Below are 20036 nucleotides of genomic sequence, written 5' to 3'. Positions count from 1 at the left end.
GTGGATGTGGTCTCCTTGGCACATACCTTCACATTATTTGGGAATACCCTGAGGTGGTGCGATTCTGGAAACGTATACATGAGATAATGGATGAAGTCACAGGTGTTGTTATGTTACCGGAAGCCCGGCAATGCTTATTGAATGTATGGGGTCCGAATGATTATGACGTGTCACAGCTTCGGTGGGTGGCCTTGGCCAATATGGTTGCGAAGAGAGATATTGCCCAGTTGTGGGGATCCCCGAGGCCGCCTACAGTGTCTGCCTGGAAAGAGAATCTGGACTGGTGCATGTTTCGAGAGAAAACAGTGTATATTGCAAGAGGCAGACCCCGAAAATGGGGGAAGATTTGGTCTCCTTGGAACGCATACCGTGGAGATATTTGTACAACCCCGCTTACCGCCTCCCAGAGTCCTCCGCAGTCGCCCTGACCTACCTCCCTTCCAGCTGTGATATGTAGTACTGTTCCTATGTAACTCTGCCTGGGCCTCCCCCCCCTCATCTTTGTTCAAAGAATTTTCTTCTCCTGTTAACATGTGTCTCCCGACCTCCTTGAGCACATTTCTGATGTCTGTATTCAATTGTACTGCCTTGCTTGTTTGTTTGATGTTTTGTTCCTTTGTGTTTCAAATAATAAAAAGTTACAAAAAAAAAAAAAGAAATGTTGGCACATTTGCCTAGAATGGAACATCTCATTAGTCGCTGAACATCTCCCTAGCAAGGCAAATGTAGTGGCGAACTGGCATTCCAGGTATCTCCAAGACTCGAGCCTATGGAAACTTCACACTCTGATTTTTAAAGTCATCAACAAGAGATGGGGTCCTTTTTTGGTGGACCGGTTTGCTTCTCGGCTGGATCGCCCGTTGGAGAGGTTCTTCAGCTGGATACCCAGTCCAATGGCAGAGGTGATGGATGCATTTCCCAAAGACTGAAAGCAGGAGAAGGGCTACGTGTTTATCCTTTTCTCAATGAGCACAAGCCAGTTTGCACAGGTGAGGCACCAAGTGGCAGATCTTGTGGTAATAACCCCGACTTTTAACCCTGGAACTTTCTTGGAGCTCTCCAATCCTTCTCCCCCCAGCCCCAGATCTTCTCCTGGATCCGCTGGTATCCGCGGGACACTTGTCTCTTATGGATAGCAGATTTAAGGGAATGATGGAAAGTCCCCGGATTTTTGCAGGGTGCTCAATGCCTCTTATCGAAGGCATGGGCAGATAGCTATTGCTCAGCATGGTTGAAATAGCTGGGTTGGTGCCTCCAGAGGGACCTGGATCCCATGGGAGCAGGAGTTGTTTCCGGTCTGAATGTCTTGTCATCCCTAGCATCCAATAGTGTGGATTATAAATCTATGAACATTTTTCGTTCAGCTATATCAGGTGAACATTTCCATATTGATGGCCATTATGTTGGGGGAACAACCCTAAGTCTGTAAACTGTTGAGAGGCTAAGGCACTCACTTCAGCCAGAACCAATGTATTCGGTTCTTTAGGATTTGAATGTTGCCTTCAACCTTTTCCTTTCTTGGAAAAGTAATAAATACCTTTTAAGGAAGGAACATTTGGGGACATTGGCTATGTTCCTATGCCTTATCTCCTGTAGGACAGTTTCAGATGTTAAAACACCGGACATTACAAGTAGAGTGTTTACCCAGGAAGGGGTTTCTTTTCGTGTGTCTAGATGCACGTAGTGTAACTCATGGCAAATCTCTTACAAGGCATTTGATGATCACTTAAAGTTGTGAGGTGTATTAAAGCATACGAGGCCGTGACAGAGGAGTTCAGGCCTCATGGTGAACGACAACTTCTCATTGCCTTGATAAAGCCATTCCATGTAGTCTCCTCCCCTAACATTGCTAGATGGGTTCAATGGGTGATGCAGGAGGCTGGAATTGACCTTTCTAAATTTGATGCTCATTCTGCTCGAGGGGCCATGGCATTGTAAAACTTCACCATGGGGGCTAGATTGGAGGACATTTTGAATTCGGCAGATTGGTCCTCAGATTCTACCTTTAAAAGGTTTTATTTTAAACCAGTGGTGGATATGGCCTTCCTCGTGGTCAGGAAGTTTTGACTATTCATAATCCTCACCTCTGATCCCGACATAGAATGAAAACTTTCCAAACTATTGTAATGGAAAGTTTCAATTCTATTAATGAATCAGAGGCAATGATTATCCCTTCCAGGAGTTACTCCAGATCCCACCCAAAACTTGGGGGGGTTTAGTATGGTAGTTAGTATAAGTTATACTGGTTAATACTTTTCTATATACTTGTAATGGGATTTCTTGGAGATCAGTTTCATTTTTGGATATATGATTTTTCCAGGGAACGAATCAAGCAAGCAGGAATAACTTCGGAGGAAGACTGGACCTAGCTCGCACCAAGAAAGAGGGGGCGTGACCACAGTGAAACAACTATAAATGGACTTACCTTGTGTAGATTGGACAATGATCTATTTCCCTAAGATTCATTGGAAAGATAGTTTCTTGATGATATTGTGAAATGGCTGCTGTAAAAATAAAGCAAAGAAAGTAAACATACTCCTTGCCGCTGAGTCCTTAATAGAATTGAAAGCTTCCGCTACGGTAGCTAGGAAATGTTCCTTCTATATAGCTCTAAATTTGATCAATATCCCAAAAAATTACTTATAGTCATCCATTGATCTTTTGTCTTGAAGTGACATCAATGGCTTCACTGGTGATATTACATATTACTTTAACCTTGACATTATGGTTAATGACACTATAGAAATGGTACAATTTCTTTGTTGGGAGAGGGGTTACTTAATGTTATGAGGTTGCACATTTCTGTTATATCTGTATAAATATTGACATTGTAAACAGTGTGCAAGGCTGGGCATAATATATCACTTTTAACTAATCATAAGTGGACTATTGCAGGGCTTGCTTTTTTTTTATTTCATAGCTCCAACTGCAGTTTAATTGTTTTTTAATGGATTTGACTTTTTTTAATTTCCATGATTTTTAAAGATATTTTATATACATCAGATGTAAAAGACAGAACATGGCTTAATTTGCAAGTGTAATTTCATGTTTAGCAGGCACAAAACGTAAAATTACACCTCTAAATCAATCTACTCACATCTAATATTACACATATTTGGCGTAATATGATGTGAGAGTAAATCTGCTCCCATGAGCAAACAGACTTTCCAGGTTTGAGTGTAATGTGGATAGTTTGTGCAGACTCACAATAAGCCCATTCCCACCGTGGACACTGTTTGAGATTTTCCCAGGTGACAAGCAAGAGCACATCAGTTTCTAGAGTGGGTATGGGCAAAACAACCCTAAATTTGGTGTAGGGTCTAAAGGAAAGGGTTTCTCCACAAGAAAAAATACACTGTGAAGAAAACAAAAAATTAAGTTAAAACAAGCATTTGCTGACAGTCCGAGATTTTCACATGAGTGCATGCACAAGTTTAATTGAACAGGAGCAAGTGGAAATCCCAAAACATTCCAAGAATAATCCTGGGAAGCTGTTATCCAGTAACACCTTCCCAGGTGGGTGGCTGTAAACTGTTGCCAGTTCCAAAACATTAGGAAATTTACTACTACTACTACAAAAAAAAAAAATCCACATTTTTGGAGAATCAGTCTCTAGGTTTTTAAGTTTATTTAAATACAATAGGTTTCCGATAGGCCAAATGATCTTTAGAAACTACACTGGAGCTTAGTTTATGTGTAAGGGATAAGACTGTTCTCACAATCAATGGTGAATTTATTTCCATCTTGAAATATTGGCATAAACAGACTTGATGTCGCCTATAGGAGATATAGCATACACAGAACTCCCAAGTTTCCCATGTACATGGCGTGAGTAGCTAATCTAAGTAAAAAACACTTCTTTGCAATCTTGAAGTTCTGTTTAATCTATTATGCATTGAGGGCTGCAAGTACGGAAACGCAGCGAGAAAATATGGAATGGACGAGTACTAACTAATGCACCTGGGAAACCTAGAAGCTCTGCACATCAGCTGTATATTGCTGCTACCAAATCAACATTTCAGCAGCCATCAGGCTTCTGAAATTACTTCTTGCCTCCCATGATACGAGAGGATACCATACTTTCTACAGCAATATCTGAACTGGACCATATCATTCCAGAACTCTAGGAAGATTTTAGCAAATGCACTGTACATGCCTTGCCTTGGTAGAAGAACAATGCCTCGGTCCTTAGATCTCAAACAATGGGCTTGTTGACTACAACATTTACATGATTGACAGAAACTGACAAATGTTCTTATAAAACAGTACAGAGTTTGCCATCTTTAAACATCTGTTAGTTTAAATATACAAAGGAAGTATTAATAATGCAGGGAGAGAATGAACTAGACCTGAGCGAGAAGAATATTAATAACTTCCTCTTCATTTTCATTCATTTCTTCTTTGGAGACATCCTCCTTTGAAAGGCTGGCAATCTCCTGAGCAATCTTTGATTCACATTCCTAAAGAGAAAAGACAGATCTTAAAATACTTCCATTACATTGACAAGAGTAATAGGAGCAAGCACACATGCATGACAGGATTCATCATTTCATCAGTGGTGCATGTACATCCAATGTAAAATGCATACCTAATTAAATTAATGCAGAATTTGTTTTTTCAAATGTAGTAGCCTCGACAAAATTGTAACAATAACACTAATACTGAATAGGCAATATTGCACTTCATTCACAGTCCCTTATTAAACAATAAAGCTGCATTGCAATCAAGAGGAAGTTTCATCCTGTGTCCAATCCATATAAAGTATGAGGTGGTGTTTTTTTCCAAAAGAATGTTATTTATTTCAGTAAGACAATACATAATATAGTAGATAATCAAATAATTACAGCAATACATGCAAGTTATACAGCAATCAATAACACGGACATAAGATGGAATCCAGTGTTTCTAGAAGCCACAAGTGGGTCGTTGGACTCCAAGAGGTTAATGAGCGTGTAGATGGATCATCACATGAAAAAGAAACCATTTGGATTCAGATATAGTTTTAGAAGTAATATAGGCGGATATTCTGAGCTGTCCAGTGAGACTACTGTGGGTGATGCAGTCAGGGCAGTGGAGCTGACCATGTCACAACGTGCTAGATAAGTTTTGATTTGGTCCCTAATTTATCTTTAGGTCTGGATGCGATAGGTTGAAGGGATGCATACAATTCAGAGCGATCATTACAAGTAATTAAATCTCCTTGCTATTCGTCCTTCATCTGTACCAGCACATGGCCACCCTCTGCTTGGCCAGTAATGGTGCCACAGCAATATACATATGGAAATGGGGAGGGACAATTTTAACATAAACGAGGAGGGCTAACTCTGGATCTGTTGCAAGTCTGTTGCCTGCCATATCAGTGAGCGTGCAGAAGATCTTGTGCCAATACTGATTGATAGAAGGGCACACCCAGGCAAGATGGAAAAGGTCTGCCCAGTTCACTCTAAAATCTCGGGCAGCAATGAGATCGAGAATGATCTATCCTCTGTTGTTTAGCAGATGTGATAGAGGCTTGGTGTAGGAACTTAAAACGTAGAAGTTTATGGCAATGAATAATTGATATTGATCAGCAGTATGTGCAACAAGTAGTATGTCCATTTAGTTGCTGGCATTTCACCCCCGAGATCTCTTTCCCAGGCTCGTTTATGAAAAAGTGAGTCTCACTCACATAGTCCCATCATCCTTGCATTGAGGCAAGAAACCCACCTTGTGCATCAAGGGACTTAATTATCTGTTTAAATGGGGCTCTATCCTGTGTTCTTTTTGGTAACCCCGGTATTTTCTCCTGAGCCATGTGTAGGTAGGTGGTGGTGGTGGTGATGAGGAGTGACCGGTCGATGTTATATAGGAACTGATCATGAGACAAAAAATTCCCATTGGCATATAAGTGGCAGAGTTCTGTGAGCCTGTGCTTAGAGAGGATGTTGAGGCTGAGCTTTCGTCAAGGGGAGGAGGGGGATTATATGCAAGTCGAATGGCTGGGGAGTGCGAAAAAGGGAGCCCTGCCATAAATGTCATCCTCCTACAGATCCAGGATGTGGCAGCAGGGGTGACTTTCTCAATTCTGTGGTGTATAACAAGCCAAGAACACCAAGCAGGTTCCCATATTTTGCTCTTTCTCCAGGATAATATATGGTAGTCTTCAATCTGGGAGGTAGCAGCATTGACTAAAATGTCCTTGGGCAGCTACATAATAGGTCTCCAAATCTTGGACTTTAAAACCTCCCCTTCCTTATTGTGGGATTAGAGTCCGTCAGTGGGAATAGCTCAATCTTGTCCCAACTGATCTGAATTCCAGAGTATTCACCATAGCGTTGGATCTCTGGGATGAATGGGGACAAATGTTCAATGGGGTGGCAGACAAATAGAAGAACGGCATTAGCGTGCATAGATAGCAGCATACGGCCCAATCGGAAAGCCATTTCCCTCTGTAGACCAGAAGCATGCAGTTTCCTGCCCAAAGGATCCATGGCAAGTATGAACAGTAAGGGCGAAAAAGGACACTCCTGTCCTGTAACCAAGATGACCTGGAAGGAATCTGATGTCAAGCCACTGGCCCGCACTCCGGCTGTTGGAAGGTATCAAGGCTAGAAACCTATTTAGAATACTGAAGCGTCTCAGCACTGTGATCAGAAAGGCCTGTTCTAAGGAATCAAAGCCTTTTTGGCATCTAGAAAGGCTGCCCCAACTTTTGACTCAGGATTGAGCAGGTGCAAAAGGGCGAACACTGTCCGTATGTTTATGGCAGTGAATCTAAGAGGAACGAATCCGGACTCTGCTGGGGATACCATCACCTCCATCAATAGGGATAAACTTGAAGCAATTACCTTGCCAGTATGTTATTGTCTAGGTTCAACAGCTACGGGTGTGGATTTATGCAAATTTAGAGCTGTCTCTACCAGGTTTAGGAGGTATGGTGATGGTCGCCCCCGCAGTGCACCCTTCCTCAGCGTCTCTTCATACACTAGTAGGAGGTATTGTGGGGTTCATCCTACCACGTGGGGTAGTCTTATCGTACCAGAAGCCTCATTACTGATATTTAAGTTCTCAGTGACCCATTTTTAGACTTTATTTATATCTTTATATATTGCTTTTTGTTCAGGCTATAGAAGAGTGTGGCAGAAAGAGTAACCTGAAGGGATGTAACAAATATGCAGTGTACTAGACTATCATAAGTGAGGCAACTGTAAACAGGACGGTATGGATAACATATCGTACACTGATGACTCAGCTTGTGTTCTCCTTTAGGGGACACTCAGAGGCTGCATTTATAAACTTCAAGCGGTGTCTGCTGAAAGTGGCGACATGGATGACTGATAGCTGCATGAAGCTAAACCTAGATAAAACAGAGTTCCTTTTTTTTAATCAATCTTCTCCTCCCAAGCCTGACCTTTGGTGGCCTTCGGAGCTAAATCCTCCACCTCTTCCGGCAACATCAGCTAGGAACCTTGGGTTTAGGTTTGATTCCAATCTAACTGGCAAATCTCAGATCTGCCAGGTCTCTTTCACATGTTTTTAGAAGTTGAAAGCCCTGAGAAGATTTTTACATCTCCTGCCGATGAATTGCAGAAAGTCAGTGGTCCATGCATTAGTCATCTCACAGCTTGACAATGCAAATAGTCTGTACTTGGGTATGATTATCTAATCAGGTAACTGCAGACTATACAAAATGCAGCAGCAAGACTAATTAAGAACGTGCCACTTAGCCACAATATCTCACCACATCTCCGAAGCCTACATTGGCTGCCGGTCAAGAGACGAATTGAGTTTAAGGCGTTGACTGTGGCTTACAGAGCAATTAGAGGTTCTGGGCCACAATTCCTAAGCAAAGACTTCAGAAATACCATCAAACGAGAGCTCTACGGTCAAACCACCAGGAGTTATTGGTTACTCCACGGTTTAGGAAAGCTAGGATTGGTGTACGAGCTTTCTCAGTAAGAACAGCCTTGCTTTGGAACTACATGTCAGAACACCTTCGGAAGGCCAAGTCGGAACGCATGTTCAGGAAAGCACTGAAAACATGGTTGTTTGACCTGTCTTAAAGCCCCCTTAGTCACCTTGTCATGCTGCTGCTGCTGCGTTAGTGCCGGGACACCTCCGTTGGAGGTAGCCGAGTGCTCTATTAACTGCATTAATAATAATAATTATTAATATGCAAAATAAATAATTAAAATGTAAGTTCATGGTTGAGAAAGGATAAGGCAAGAGAGAGCAGACACAGACATTGGAAGGAAAAAGAAAGATATGCATTAGAAAAACACTTGGACTGTCTTGGAGAAACATAGGGGTGAATTCACAAACTGCACTTTGTAGCACTACTCATGTACAATAAAACGCTATTCACTAACCTATGGGCAGAGTTCTATACCTCTACTGATCCTATCTTTTCTATGTGAAGATCTCAGCACAAGTATGCCTATGTTTCAGTATTATATGTGGGAGGGATGGGAGAGTGGCTGGAAAAGGTGAAATACTTACTACACAATGGGATGGGTCAATGGAGATGAAATGATGGGTTAAGTAATGATAGGTTTAGGGAGGTACAAACACCAACCCACTAAAGAGTAAGCCCAGTTCTATTCACAGGGGGGTATCGAGAGGGGGGGGTTTACCCAATTGTAGTCCCTGGGACCTGGGTCATGTAAGGTACTGAGAGAGGGGGGTCCCAGTGAGAATGAACTAATAAATTAAGGATAGACACAAATAGTAATACACTTAATGGGTCTACAATGTTTTAATCACAAAGTAGATAAAGCCAAGATATAATATCAAACAATTTATCAATTTATAAATCTCAATAGGTTGGATAGTGCCCAAGAACAAGGATAGGTGATAGGTGAGGATAGTGCAAGTAGGGAAAGTGACATAAAAATCAGAACAGAATCTGATACATTTGCATATGTATTGAAATGCTCAGGAGATAAATCCAGACAATCACTCAAAACACATGCCCCACATAATACAGATTATGTAACATTGTTGAATGGGGGCTGGAGAGCCATGAAGTGTTGTCGACGTTTCGACCCTCAGAAGAAGCAGGACTTATTGAACCCTTGCAATGGGGTCTTCATCAGGACGGGTGTTGGGACTAGCAACCTATTAATATCAAATAGAGGAGTCTAAATTAATGACCCCAATGTGGAACACGAACAATCATTAGGACAAATTAGTTATTTGGCACACATGAAAAGAGGAGAGCATACCAAGTATTTCGGGGCTCATCATCTAAAAGTCAGATGGGGAAAACCTCCATGGAGACGGGATTGGTCTAAAGAGAGTAAATATATAGGGAAAGCGTATTAATACTGATATGATAGGCTAGGAAAAATCTGCAACATCGATGCTGGATGTGCACCACAAAGGACTTACATCTGAGTGAGTTCAAAAACGGGACGGGCGTCGAGGCGTAGGTCAGGAGCAGCCCGGGGACGCTGGGCAACGAATTCCACAAATCAATCTAAAACAGTAGGGAGACTACATCAGGGAAAGATGTACTAATGGCTACGTTCGGCGTCTTGTAACTGGTAGCGGTACCAAGGCTTACCGTAATCATAGGTGTGTTATATCGTCGTCCCCATTGTTGTGACTGACATCTAACTGCATTCAAAAGGAGGGGGCCGCGTCGAGGTGTGGGTCAGGAGCAGCCCAGGGACGCTGGGCGGAGGATTACACGACTCAATCTAAAAATAGGGAGACTACATCAGGAAAAAACGAACCCAGGAATAGGTTGAGAGTATTGTAACTGGTTCAGTGACCATGGCTTACCGTAATTCTTGGTAGGTAATATAGTGGTCCCCATTAGTGTGCGAGCGTTGTGAATGTTTATTTAGACACCCGCTGAGGAGAATCAAGGACAAGTATTCAGTTACGGGCATAATTACGGGCATAGTTAATCGGCAGTTGTACAGTTGCAGAGCGGAAAAACCGTCAGAGCAGCCGTGAGACATACCGAGTGAGGAGTCGGGTCCGGCGTCTTCACAGTAAACTAGAAGCTGACTCGCGTGCTTCCTGTTAAGGTCGTTACCGTGGTAATACGATCAGGTGACCATAACAATGCGGTCGATATGGTAAAAAGACTCAGCAGCAAGTGTGCTGCGTGGCTAGAAATGAGGATAGGATTCTATTAATAATCACAACTATAGGATGATTTAAATGGGTCATTGTTGAACTGAAAAAATTGTAAAACCATTATTGCATGGAATGTATCAAGGGTCTCTAAGCAGCTGGGAATGCGAGGCTTATTTAGATAATATCATCAGTCGAGCAGGCGTACCATTAATTGATAGGACGAGGTGTGGGTAAAGTAACCCAACAGTATATACAAGTATTCCATTACATCGTGGATATATATACAGCCCATGGAAGATATTGCATGCTAGCTGTGAATTTGAAAGGTAGGTGTAGGTAAAGTACCCAACAGTATATACAAGTATTCCATTCCATCGTGGATATATACAGCCCATGGAAGATATTTCATGCTAGCTATGAATTTGAAAGGTGTACCTGTCACAAGACGGTAAAAACCTTGATAACACATCCTCATCGTTGATAACAATAAAAATGCTAAGTTTGAGGGGAAAATTAAACCAGAGTAGTTGATGATAATATTGAGGCAGTCATAAACATCAAATGAATTATATACAACCTGGAATAAATCAAGAACACCATAGCAATTATTTACATTCGTTGCGCTGCATTGCGCTAGTATAGAAACCGGAAATAGAATTAAAGGACTTACATAGGTGAAGGTGTACCTGTCACAAGACGGTAAAGACCTCGATAACTCAGAAACATCATATTATTCAGGAGTCACAATCAAGTCGTGTATGGTATTAGCAACCGGCCCAATCCAGATATGGGCCAATGTACTTATCTAGAATGGATGCCTGAACATATATTGATTTGGACAGTTCTGAGGCGGCAGTTAATAAACAGGTTACTGCCAGATGTTGAACAGTACTCTTACAGTTTCATTTGTGGGGAGCTACATCGTATAAAGACGCGCCCCAGATGTATTAGGGCAATGTCGTTAGCTGAGAGAATGAACTGTCATGTTCATTAAGACCTGTTTGTATGGAATTAAAGAAAAACATCCATTTTAGCTCACGGGTGTTCAATATTGTAGTGATATTACCACCTCGAGGTCCTAGTACTGCTTGTTCAATTATAACCTACTTGAGACTTTCAGGTGGGTGGGCAGCCAATTTGAAATGGTCAACAAGAGGTGCGCCCTGTACCTCACAGCGGACCCTGCTCATATGTTGGAGAATGCGCAGTTTAGCCCTCTGCTGGGTTTGACCAATGTAAATTAGATTGCAAGGGCATACGATTGCGTAAATTATGTTGGAGGTATTGCAATTGCTGAATGACTTTAGAATGATCTTGTGTTGGTTGTGTTCGAATTCTTTTGTTTGTATGGTGGAATCACAAGCTTTACAATTGCCACACCTAAAATGACCAATTACTGGGGGGAGATTCCATAGTGATGTTAAGGTAGGTTGAGCAGGGGTCGGAAGAAGAGATCGTACCACAAAGTCTTAGACACTCTTCGCTCTTTTGAAAGCATGTAATGGAGTTCCAGAATGGTTGATATCGTCAGAGACGAGTTTCCAGTGTTGATTCACAATATGTTTGATTTTGTTGCTTTTGGTCGAAAAGGTAGTGACACAGACTATGAGATCTTGTGCCTGGCTGACCCGGTCTTTTTGAGCCAGTAATTCCTCACGAGGATAGAACCAAGCTCTTTTGCGAGCTATTCACAAACTGCACTTCTAAAGGTACTGCAGTCAAAAAGGAACCAAAACATTAGCAAATGTACTCCAGCTCAGAACTAGAATAAGTCTAGCACCACACATGGCTGTTCACTGGAACTGCAACACCCTTCCGTAGAAAATAATGGAAGTGGAGACTTTAAAAACAACTCGATAAATAATGTTAAAATAAATTAACACATTTTGAATTTTAAAAATTGAGCAACATTTTATTTAATGGTAAACAAGTATATATAATTAAACAAAATAATATGCTATCATATTTTTAATACTTTTAAAAACTTAAAGGTAAATGTAACAATTTTTTTCAAACAAATTTCTACTAGCAAGGCATTACCATAGTCAGTGCACGAGATGACCAATAATAGTGCTGCAAGCTTAAAGCCAGATCTGGAAACAAATGGGTCAGCTGTTCCTTGGAAATTTTAACTGAAATCCAGAGTTTTTTGGCTATTGTGTTTATGTTTACCCTATTTGTAGCCTTGAGTCTAAGATGTAACCTATATAATTTTCTCATGTGACCAGAATAGGAATTAACTAGAGAATGTAATTTCTCCAACCATTCATTTTGGAGTTCTGAGTACAGAACTATTTAAAAATAAATTTCAAAATATAAAAAAATTATATTAATTGTAATGAATACTACGTGTACTTTTTCCACAAAGAATAGATGTTTGTTTGGTGATCATATCCTATCCCGATGAAGACCACTATAATTACTTCCAAAGAACAATAGAGGTCGAAACGCATGGACGACAACCAGAAAAGTACATATAACAACCAAACAGGGACTTGAGACTCCCAATGGAAATGAGATTCATTAAAAAATGTGGGGGTTTTCCCCCTAAAACGTTTTTTTTCCTATTGTACCTCTAGGAGTTTTCAGCTGGAACATTACTGATTGGGTCTCAATGAGATGAAATTTGTTGAAAAATGTCAAGATATATCTGTTTTATTGCCTAGTTACAATTTTTCATGGTAATGGGGGGCAATGTCCTAACATGCTGAAATTTCGTTTCTTCATAAGGTTATCTTTAGCCCTGCAGGTTGATATCTACAAGAGACCAGATCTTTTCTGAGAATCAAGTGCTGCAGAGTAATAAAAGTGGTTGGGTGCAATGAGGCATGGCCAAGTTGGCAATCACAGTGTGAAACTGCTCCCAACCTTCTCCGCCATCCAACTTACTCCTGGCTGCTCGGGCTACTGTCTCTGGGCCCATTTTCGTCCCCGACCTCCTCAAAGGATCTGCATTGCAACTGCCTCATCTGGGCAGGAACTCCGGGAAGAGTTGTGGTGCATGGAGTGGTCGTGTCGCGGTCTGTTGGGGGACTGCCCTGCTTGTGAGCAGCAATGCACCCTTCGGAGAGCCCACCCGTCTCTTGTGCGCGGCAATGCGCCCTTCAGAGAGGCTGGCATCTCCATGAGAGGAAGCGTGGACACCGAGGCCCACGACAGATCACCATGTGTGCTGAGGGTCGGTGCCTGATTTGAGAGGAGGCGAGAGTCGCCTACCCGTCCGCCTTCCCCCGAAGATGCGGCACTAGAGATCCCCTGTTCCACTGCCCTGGAGAGACGCTTTGCTGTACAGAGGCTCTGGAGGCAACTCCCTTTCCGACTGGGACCTGCCACCCCTTTCCCTCCTCAGTGACCTTTTACAGACAACTCTTCTTACCCTACAGCAGCCCGAAGATCGGGGCAAGGAAGACTCCAGCTGCCTGATTCCATAGCTCTGCACCGGTAACGTGGGGGGGGGGTAGGGGCTCTGTGGTGGCCAGAGTGGTGGCAGTGCCTCTCAGCTCGTGACTTGTGGGTGATCCTCCCCTCACTCCTCTTGATGTACTCATTGATCGGTGCCTAAGAGCTATCCGCTGACCCAAACACTCGTTCTTGTCCTAGCCCTGGGGGTATTCTGGCTGCTCTTGCTGCCTGAGGGCCAGAGTGGGGTTCCACTTACAACTTCAGCTCCCGACCCCGGCCCTGAGGCAGCTACGATGGGCAAAGATAAGGCCCCACAACCCAAACAGACCCAGACAAAGATTGAATGATTTACCACAGTGCTGCCAAGGCCTAGGAACTCGTCTTGCTCCACCTGGAGTGGCGACCCACGTGGAACATGCCTAGTCTGACCTAGCTACCATTATAAACGTCATACAGGACTTGAAATCCATCCTGAAAAACAGAGTGGTTGAAGTTAAGATGGATGCTGTGCTCCTCCACGAAAGTACTTAGAAACGTTGCCACTCGAGTGTGAGAAAGTGGCTCTGTATATACTGCACCAAAGTAAGGTACAGTGTGCACAGAGTCCACAGTCCCCAGAGATTTGGCAGAGGTTAAAGTTAGATATAACCTTACTCTCTAAAGTGGTAGCTTGGTCGAGCAGGAAGGCAGCAGCAGAAGATAGTGTAAAGCATTTGTTTAACACACTCAGTCAGCAAATGGTCTCACACACTCAAGAACTGAACTCTAGGCCAATTGTTTTGTATATACAAATATATGGTTGTTTTATTTTAGAACCACAAGTAGGTATAAAAATACTTTCTCAGAACGAGATGCTGCAGTTGAATACTTTCAAATTGCAATAGACTTTTCAATGCCATAGATACAGTTGTTGCAATATGCAACACAAGTTAAACACAATTATAACATTGAGCTCAATGGGAACTTTAAGTAAAATGCAATATCAGTTACTTTACGTATGTTTTTCTTACTCCAGGCTGGATCCTGGATTCAGCCCTGGTGCATCTCCTGTAAACAGCTGAAAGAAATCGTTTTTGTAATACAGGCGATTTTTAAGGAATATTTGTATGTTTCAAAAATCGACACTTAGAAGAATTTCTGGCAAAAACCAGCCAATGTTATCCTATGGAGGAAAATCAAGGTTATCGGAAAATCACAGTTGTAATTACTTTCTAGGGTCAGTGCTGGGCACTAAGATCCAGCACTGGGATCTCTCCTGGTAACAGGTGAGTAATTTCGTTTTCGTTGATCGGATAATTTTTTATGAATATTTCAAAGTTTCAAAACTCGACACTTAGAAGAATTTCCAAGTGAAAACCAGTCAATGTTACCCTATGGAGAAAATGTAGGTTATCGGTTTTCAGGTACGTACTAGACTGGCAGAAATAAGGTTCTGGGAATAGACTCAGGGGTCTCCCAGGTTCAGGAAGGTACAGTAGTTACACCCTCAGCAGCACAGGGACAGCCGGGTGCAGAGAGAGTAGGCCCAATGTTAGCCTAAGGTGGGTAGGGGGCCTTTGGTTGGTGGCTGCTAGCAGGCAGGCCCACGCGGCTGTGGGAGATGAGCTCCTGGTCCCTAACACAGGGCGAGTGGGGAAGTAGAATAGAACAGATGCTGCACTTCCAATGGCCCTTGGGTGGCTGGGTGCAGGGTGCTTTTGGGCCGTCGGACGCCCAATGGATTTCAATGGGAAAGTTGCAAGACTAACAAAGGCTGCAAACTCGGGGATGGAGATTCTTCAGGTGCGACCACCACTTCGAGAGGTAAGTGTGGAAGCTGTAGGTTAGGTAGACACCCAGGAGTTGGGCACAGGGGGTGCCGGGTGCAGGGGTGTCTTTTGGTGTCGGGAAATCTTACCCTCTGCTGGTCGCAGTTGGAGGGGTCCCTTGTTGTGAGGCTGCAGGCATCATCAGGAGCGTCGAGGAGGGTCCTTAGGTGCTGGATTCAGGGTCACAGTCGGCGGGGGGACATCCTCGTGGTCTTTGTTCACTCAGGCACAGGCCAGGCACGGCGGGTGCAGAGTGTGCTGGATTCGCGGTTCCTGGCTGGCACCAGGGGTTGTAGATATTTGGGCAGAACCACAGCTCGTGGGATCCCAGTCTTTGGATGAGCAAGGCAGTCAGGTCCTCTGGGGTTTTCGAGGTTGCTGACCAAAGGAGACGCCGGGGTTTAGCAGGAGCAGGTTCGAGGGTCAACAGGCCGGTAGGGCTGGGGCCAAGTCAGTTGGTGTCATCCTCTAATTAGCAGCTGCACAGCAGGTCTTCTTTCTTCTTGTTGTTCTTGGTAGTTTCGGAATCAGGATCGGAGGAAGGAAGGTACAGGGTGCCCCTAAATACTAAATGTAGGGGCCTTACAGGTAGGGGAAGGTCAGGGACCAATGGGTCCCTTCCCTGGAGTGAGTACACCCCCTATCCTGCCACTCTCCAGAGGGAGGGGGCAGGAGCCTGCCTCTGATTGGGTAGGGCTCCCCATCCTCAAGATGGCGAGAGGCTAGAGTTGTACTTCACTTCGCCTCCCCCACCTGCGGGGTGGGGATGGCAGAGGCTGGCACACCCCCTTCCTCGCTTATGTTTTCCCGCCAGAGTGGGGGTCAGAACCGGTGGGTGCCAGTTGCTGAGTACAGCAAGTGGTCTGGAGAAGCTCACAAAGGTGGCATGCCTTTGAAACTTCCCCTGCCCATCCTGGGGAGGAGGCCTAGCACCTCACCCCAGGATATGCATTGTTGCAGGCCCACGAGAGCGAATGGCTCTCGACCCAGAGGTCCAGCAACATGTCTGCTGTGTGGCAGCCTCTCAGTCAGGACACTGGTCGTTGGTTAGTTTCAGGGGGCATCTCTAAGATGCCCTCTGTCTTGCATTTCACATTAAATCCCACACTGGCATCAGTGTGGGTTTAATGTGCTGAGAAGTTTGATACCAAACTTCCTAGTCTTCAGAGCAGCCATTATGGTGCTGTGGAGTTTGTAATGACAAACTCCCAGCACCATATACTCTTAATGGCAGCACTGCACTTACAGTGCCCAGGAATGGACCTGGGTACTGTAGGGGTACAGGGCTCATGCACCTGTACCCTCACCACTGGCATAGGGCGCCCAGCTAGAGGGGTGACTGATGTATGTTAGGGCAGTGTTTAGTGGGCATGGCACATAGAGATGTGTGCCATGTCGACTATTGACTTTGTTTTGCACCAAGGCAGTGTGAGAGTGTCAGGGTACAGGGCCTCTAAGGGTGGCACAATAAGTGCTAGAGCCCTTAGAGGTCTTCCCTGGTCACAGTGCCCTGAGTATCTGTGGTACCATTTACCAGGGGCTGACCTGTGGCCAGAGATGCCAATTGGGTTAGTTTTGGGGGAAGAACACAGGCCCCGGGAGCTTGGTTGGCAGGAACCCAGGGCACACCAAGGAAAAGTGCATCAGTAGTCTGGCAAAAAGTGGGGGGGTTACTGCAACAGAAACCCACTTTCCTACATCGAGTCACTGAAGCCAAACGTTCTGTGTACTTGGAGGAGGAGGAGGAGGAGGACGTGACTGCCCTGAAGCAGCAGGTTCCTGGTCTGCTTTCCTCTGCCGCGGCCCTTGAGGAGAGGGCTGAAGATGCACAGAACAGCTCCGCCGCAATAATCTGTGAATAGTGGGTTTTCCGGAAGGGTCTGGGACTCCGGAAGTTGCAAAATTACTTGATATTTGTTTTGCCCATGGGTCCTGGAGACAATGCTCTCACCATGGTTTGTGGCATATGCCCACAGATCCTTGGCCCAGCATCACCCACCTGGGGCACAGGCTTGCCCACTGATCGCTAAAATACAACGTTTTTCAAGACAGGGACGATGTTCTCAGATAGGCCAACTTGACCTTCAATATCAAAACGCATGCCTAATGATCTTCCCTACTATACTGAGACAGTCCAACAAGTTGTTGCTCCTTCACGGAGTTCAAGCAAAAGCTCTGAATTCAACACCAATACATGCTAATCTTCCCTGTGAAACTGAAGGTCCTGAGCAGGCCAGAGAGTGGGTTGAGGATTGACTTGTATGTGCTGCAGGATCAGGTGAAACATGGTGGCGGGCTACACCAAGGTACTGCCCGCCGATACCCGAAGTCACAGAGTGAAAGAGGCGGACTAGTCCTAAAGACAACGTGCCAGAGATGGCTGGCGAATGGCTCTTCAGACTTCAACTCAGATCCCCCTGCAACACAACTCAGCAGCGCACAAAGCGGAATCCCAGATTGATCTCTTCCTGTTACTAGCCACTGATGTCGGTCAGGTAACTGCGTGACCATCCTCCCATGGGTGATCTTGGACCATGCTCCCCTAACCACGACAGTCGGTTCTGCGGACCCGACCCAGAGGTCTATGTGGTGTTTTCAAAGCTTGGTACCTTGCTGACCCTCAATTTGAGACATATCTGGAGGCCGAGATACACTCTTATTTTCTGATTAATAAAGAGTCGGTGAAATCGGCGGGTACCCTTTTGGAGGCCAGTAAGCTAACGATCAGGGGCCTAGGGAAGGGGTTCATCTACAGTAGGGAGAAAGAGAGGTTAGCGAAGATCAGAGCCCTTGAGACTAAGATCCATACCCTGGAGTGTCAGGTCCTGGAATGGCCCGCCCATGCTCTCCGACTGACGATGGCCAGTTGCACCAGCTCTCCCTTGAAGAGGCTAGACAGTGTTGGGGGGGGGGCAAGAACAAAAATATATATATATATATATATATCTATATATACATATATATATATATATATATATATATATATATATATTCCTTTCTGCATTCTATCTCACAAACACGTCACGCACGGGCACCATCCAGCAAGGACAACGTTCAGGTTATGAATTTTCTATTCGTTTTTTTTGTTCCATTAATTCACGTGCAAGGAATGATACACAGCATCCTGCTACATAGTATCTCTTAGACCGACGTGTTTCGGCTGACGGGAAACTTTTTTATTGACTCACTGCCCATGATATTGCTTCAAGGATAGTACCCAAGTTGGTGGACACAGAGTGCCAACCCCTGACACGCACCCCCAACATTCTGTAAGCTTTTGCCACCTTCTACCAAGATCTGTATGCTTGAAGGCCTGACTTCCTAGGAGGTAGAACACCCTCTACTGGCTGACATTCTGCTATCCTCAATACCCCTCTTCCTGGTCCGGTAATTAGACCAACCCAACAGTGCAGACAAAATTGAATTGGACTTGTAGGACTTGTCATCAGGCAAAACACCCAGCCAGATGGCTTCCCCGCTGGGTACTACCTTAGTTCGGCACTGAACTGACCCCTTTCCTGCTCAATATATATATATATATATATATATATATTCCTTTCTGCATTCTATCTCACAAACACGTCACGCACGGGCACCATCCAGCAAGGACAACGTTCAGGTTATGAATTTTCTATTCGTTTTTTTTGTTCCATTAATTCACGTGCAAGGAATGATACACAGCATCCTGCTACATAGTATCTCTTAGACCGACGTGTTTCGGCTGACGGGAAACTTTTTTATTGACTCACTGCCCATGATATTGCTTCAAGGATAGTACCCAAGTTGGTGGACACAGAGTGCCAACCCCTGACACGCACCCCCAACATTCTGTAAGCTTTTGCAACCTTCTACCAAGATCTGTATGCTTGAAGGCCTGACTTCCTAGGAGGTAGAACACCCTCTACTGGCTGACATTCTGCTATCCTCAATACCCCTCTTCCTGGTCCGGTAATTAGACCAACCCAACAGTGCAGACAAAATTGAATTGGACTTGTACGACTTGTCATCAGGCAAAACACCCAGCCAGATGGCTTCCCCGCTGGGTACTACCTTAGTTCGGCACTGAACTGACCCCTTTCCTGCTCAATATATATATATATATATATATATATTCCTTTCTGCATTCTATCTCACAAACACGTCACGCACGGGCACCATCCAGCAAGGACAACGTTCAAGGTTATGAATTTTCTATTCGTTTTTTTTGTTCCATTAATTCACGTGCAAGGAATGATACACAGCATCCTGCTACATAGTATCTCTTAGACCGACGTGTTTCGGCTGACGGGAAACTTTTTTATTGACTCACTGCCCATGATATTGCTTCAAGGATAGTACCCAAGTTGGTGGACACAGAGTGCCAACCCCTGACACGCACCCCCAACATTCTGTAAGCTTTTGCAACCTTCTACCAAGATCTGTATGCTTGAAGGCCTGACTTCCTAGGAGGTAGAACACCCTCTACTGGCTGACATTCTGCTATCCTCAATACCCCTCTTCCTGGTCCGGTAATTAGACCAACCCAACAGTGCAGACAAAATTGAATTGGACTTGTACGACTTGTCATCAGGCAAAACACCCAGCCAGATGGCTTCCCCGCTGGGTACTACCTTAGTTCGGCACTGAACTGACCCCTTTCCTGCTCAAGTTTACATTGAGGTAGCTGAGCGGGGAGCCTTTTAACCTGTGCTTCATCTGGCCCGAGGGGTCATCCATAAACCGGACCGTTCTCCTCAACAATGCTCATCGTACAAGCCC

General features: G+C 44.4%; 1 protein-coding gene across 2 annotated transcripts in view; it reads right to left on the bottom strand.

Annotated features, from left to right (window-relative positions):
• Nucleotides 1-20036, bottom strand: part of RALBP1 (ralA binding protein 1) — a 276554-nt gene that overhangs the window by 50111 nt on the left and 206407 nt on the right. For both annotated transcript variants that reach the window (XM_078688137.1, XM_078688138.1), the window contains exon 7: nt 4350-4460. In XM_078688137.1, coding sequence (XP_078544263.1) covers nt 4350-4460 — 111 coding nt within the window. The remainder of the gene's footprint in view (nt 1-4349; nt 4461-20036) is intronic.

Source organism: Lissotriton helveticus, chromosome 4_1 (genome assembly GCF_964261635.1).
Source record: "Lissotriton helveticus chromosome 4_1, aLisHel1.1, whole genome shotgun sequence".
Lineage (NCBI taxonomy): Eukaryota > Metazoa > Chordata > Amphibia > Caudata > Salamandridae > Lissotriton > Lissotriton helveticus.
The sequence above is the reverse complement of the archived record's forward strand: the minus strand, read 5'-3'. Positions and strand labels throughout refer to the sequence as shown.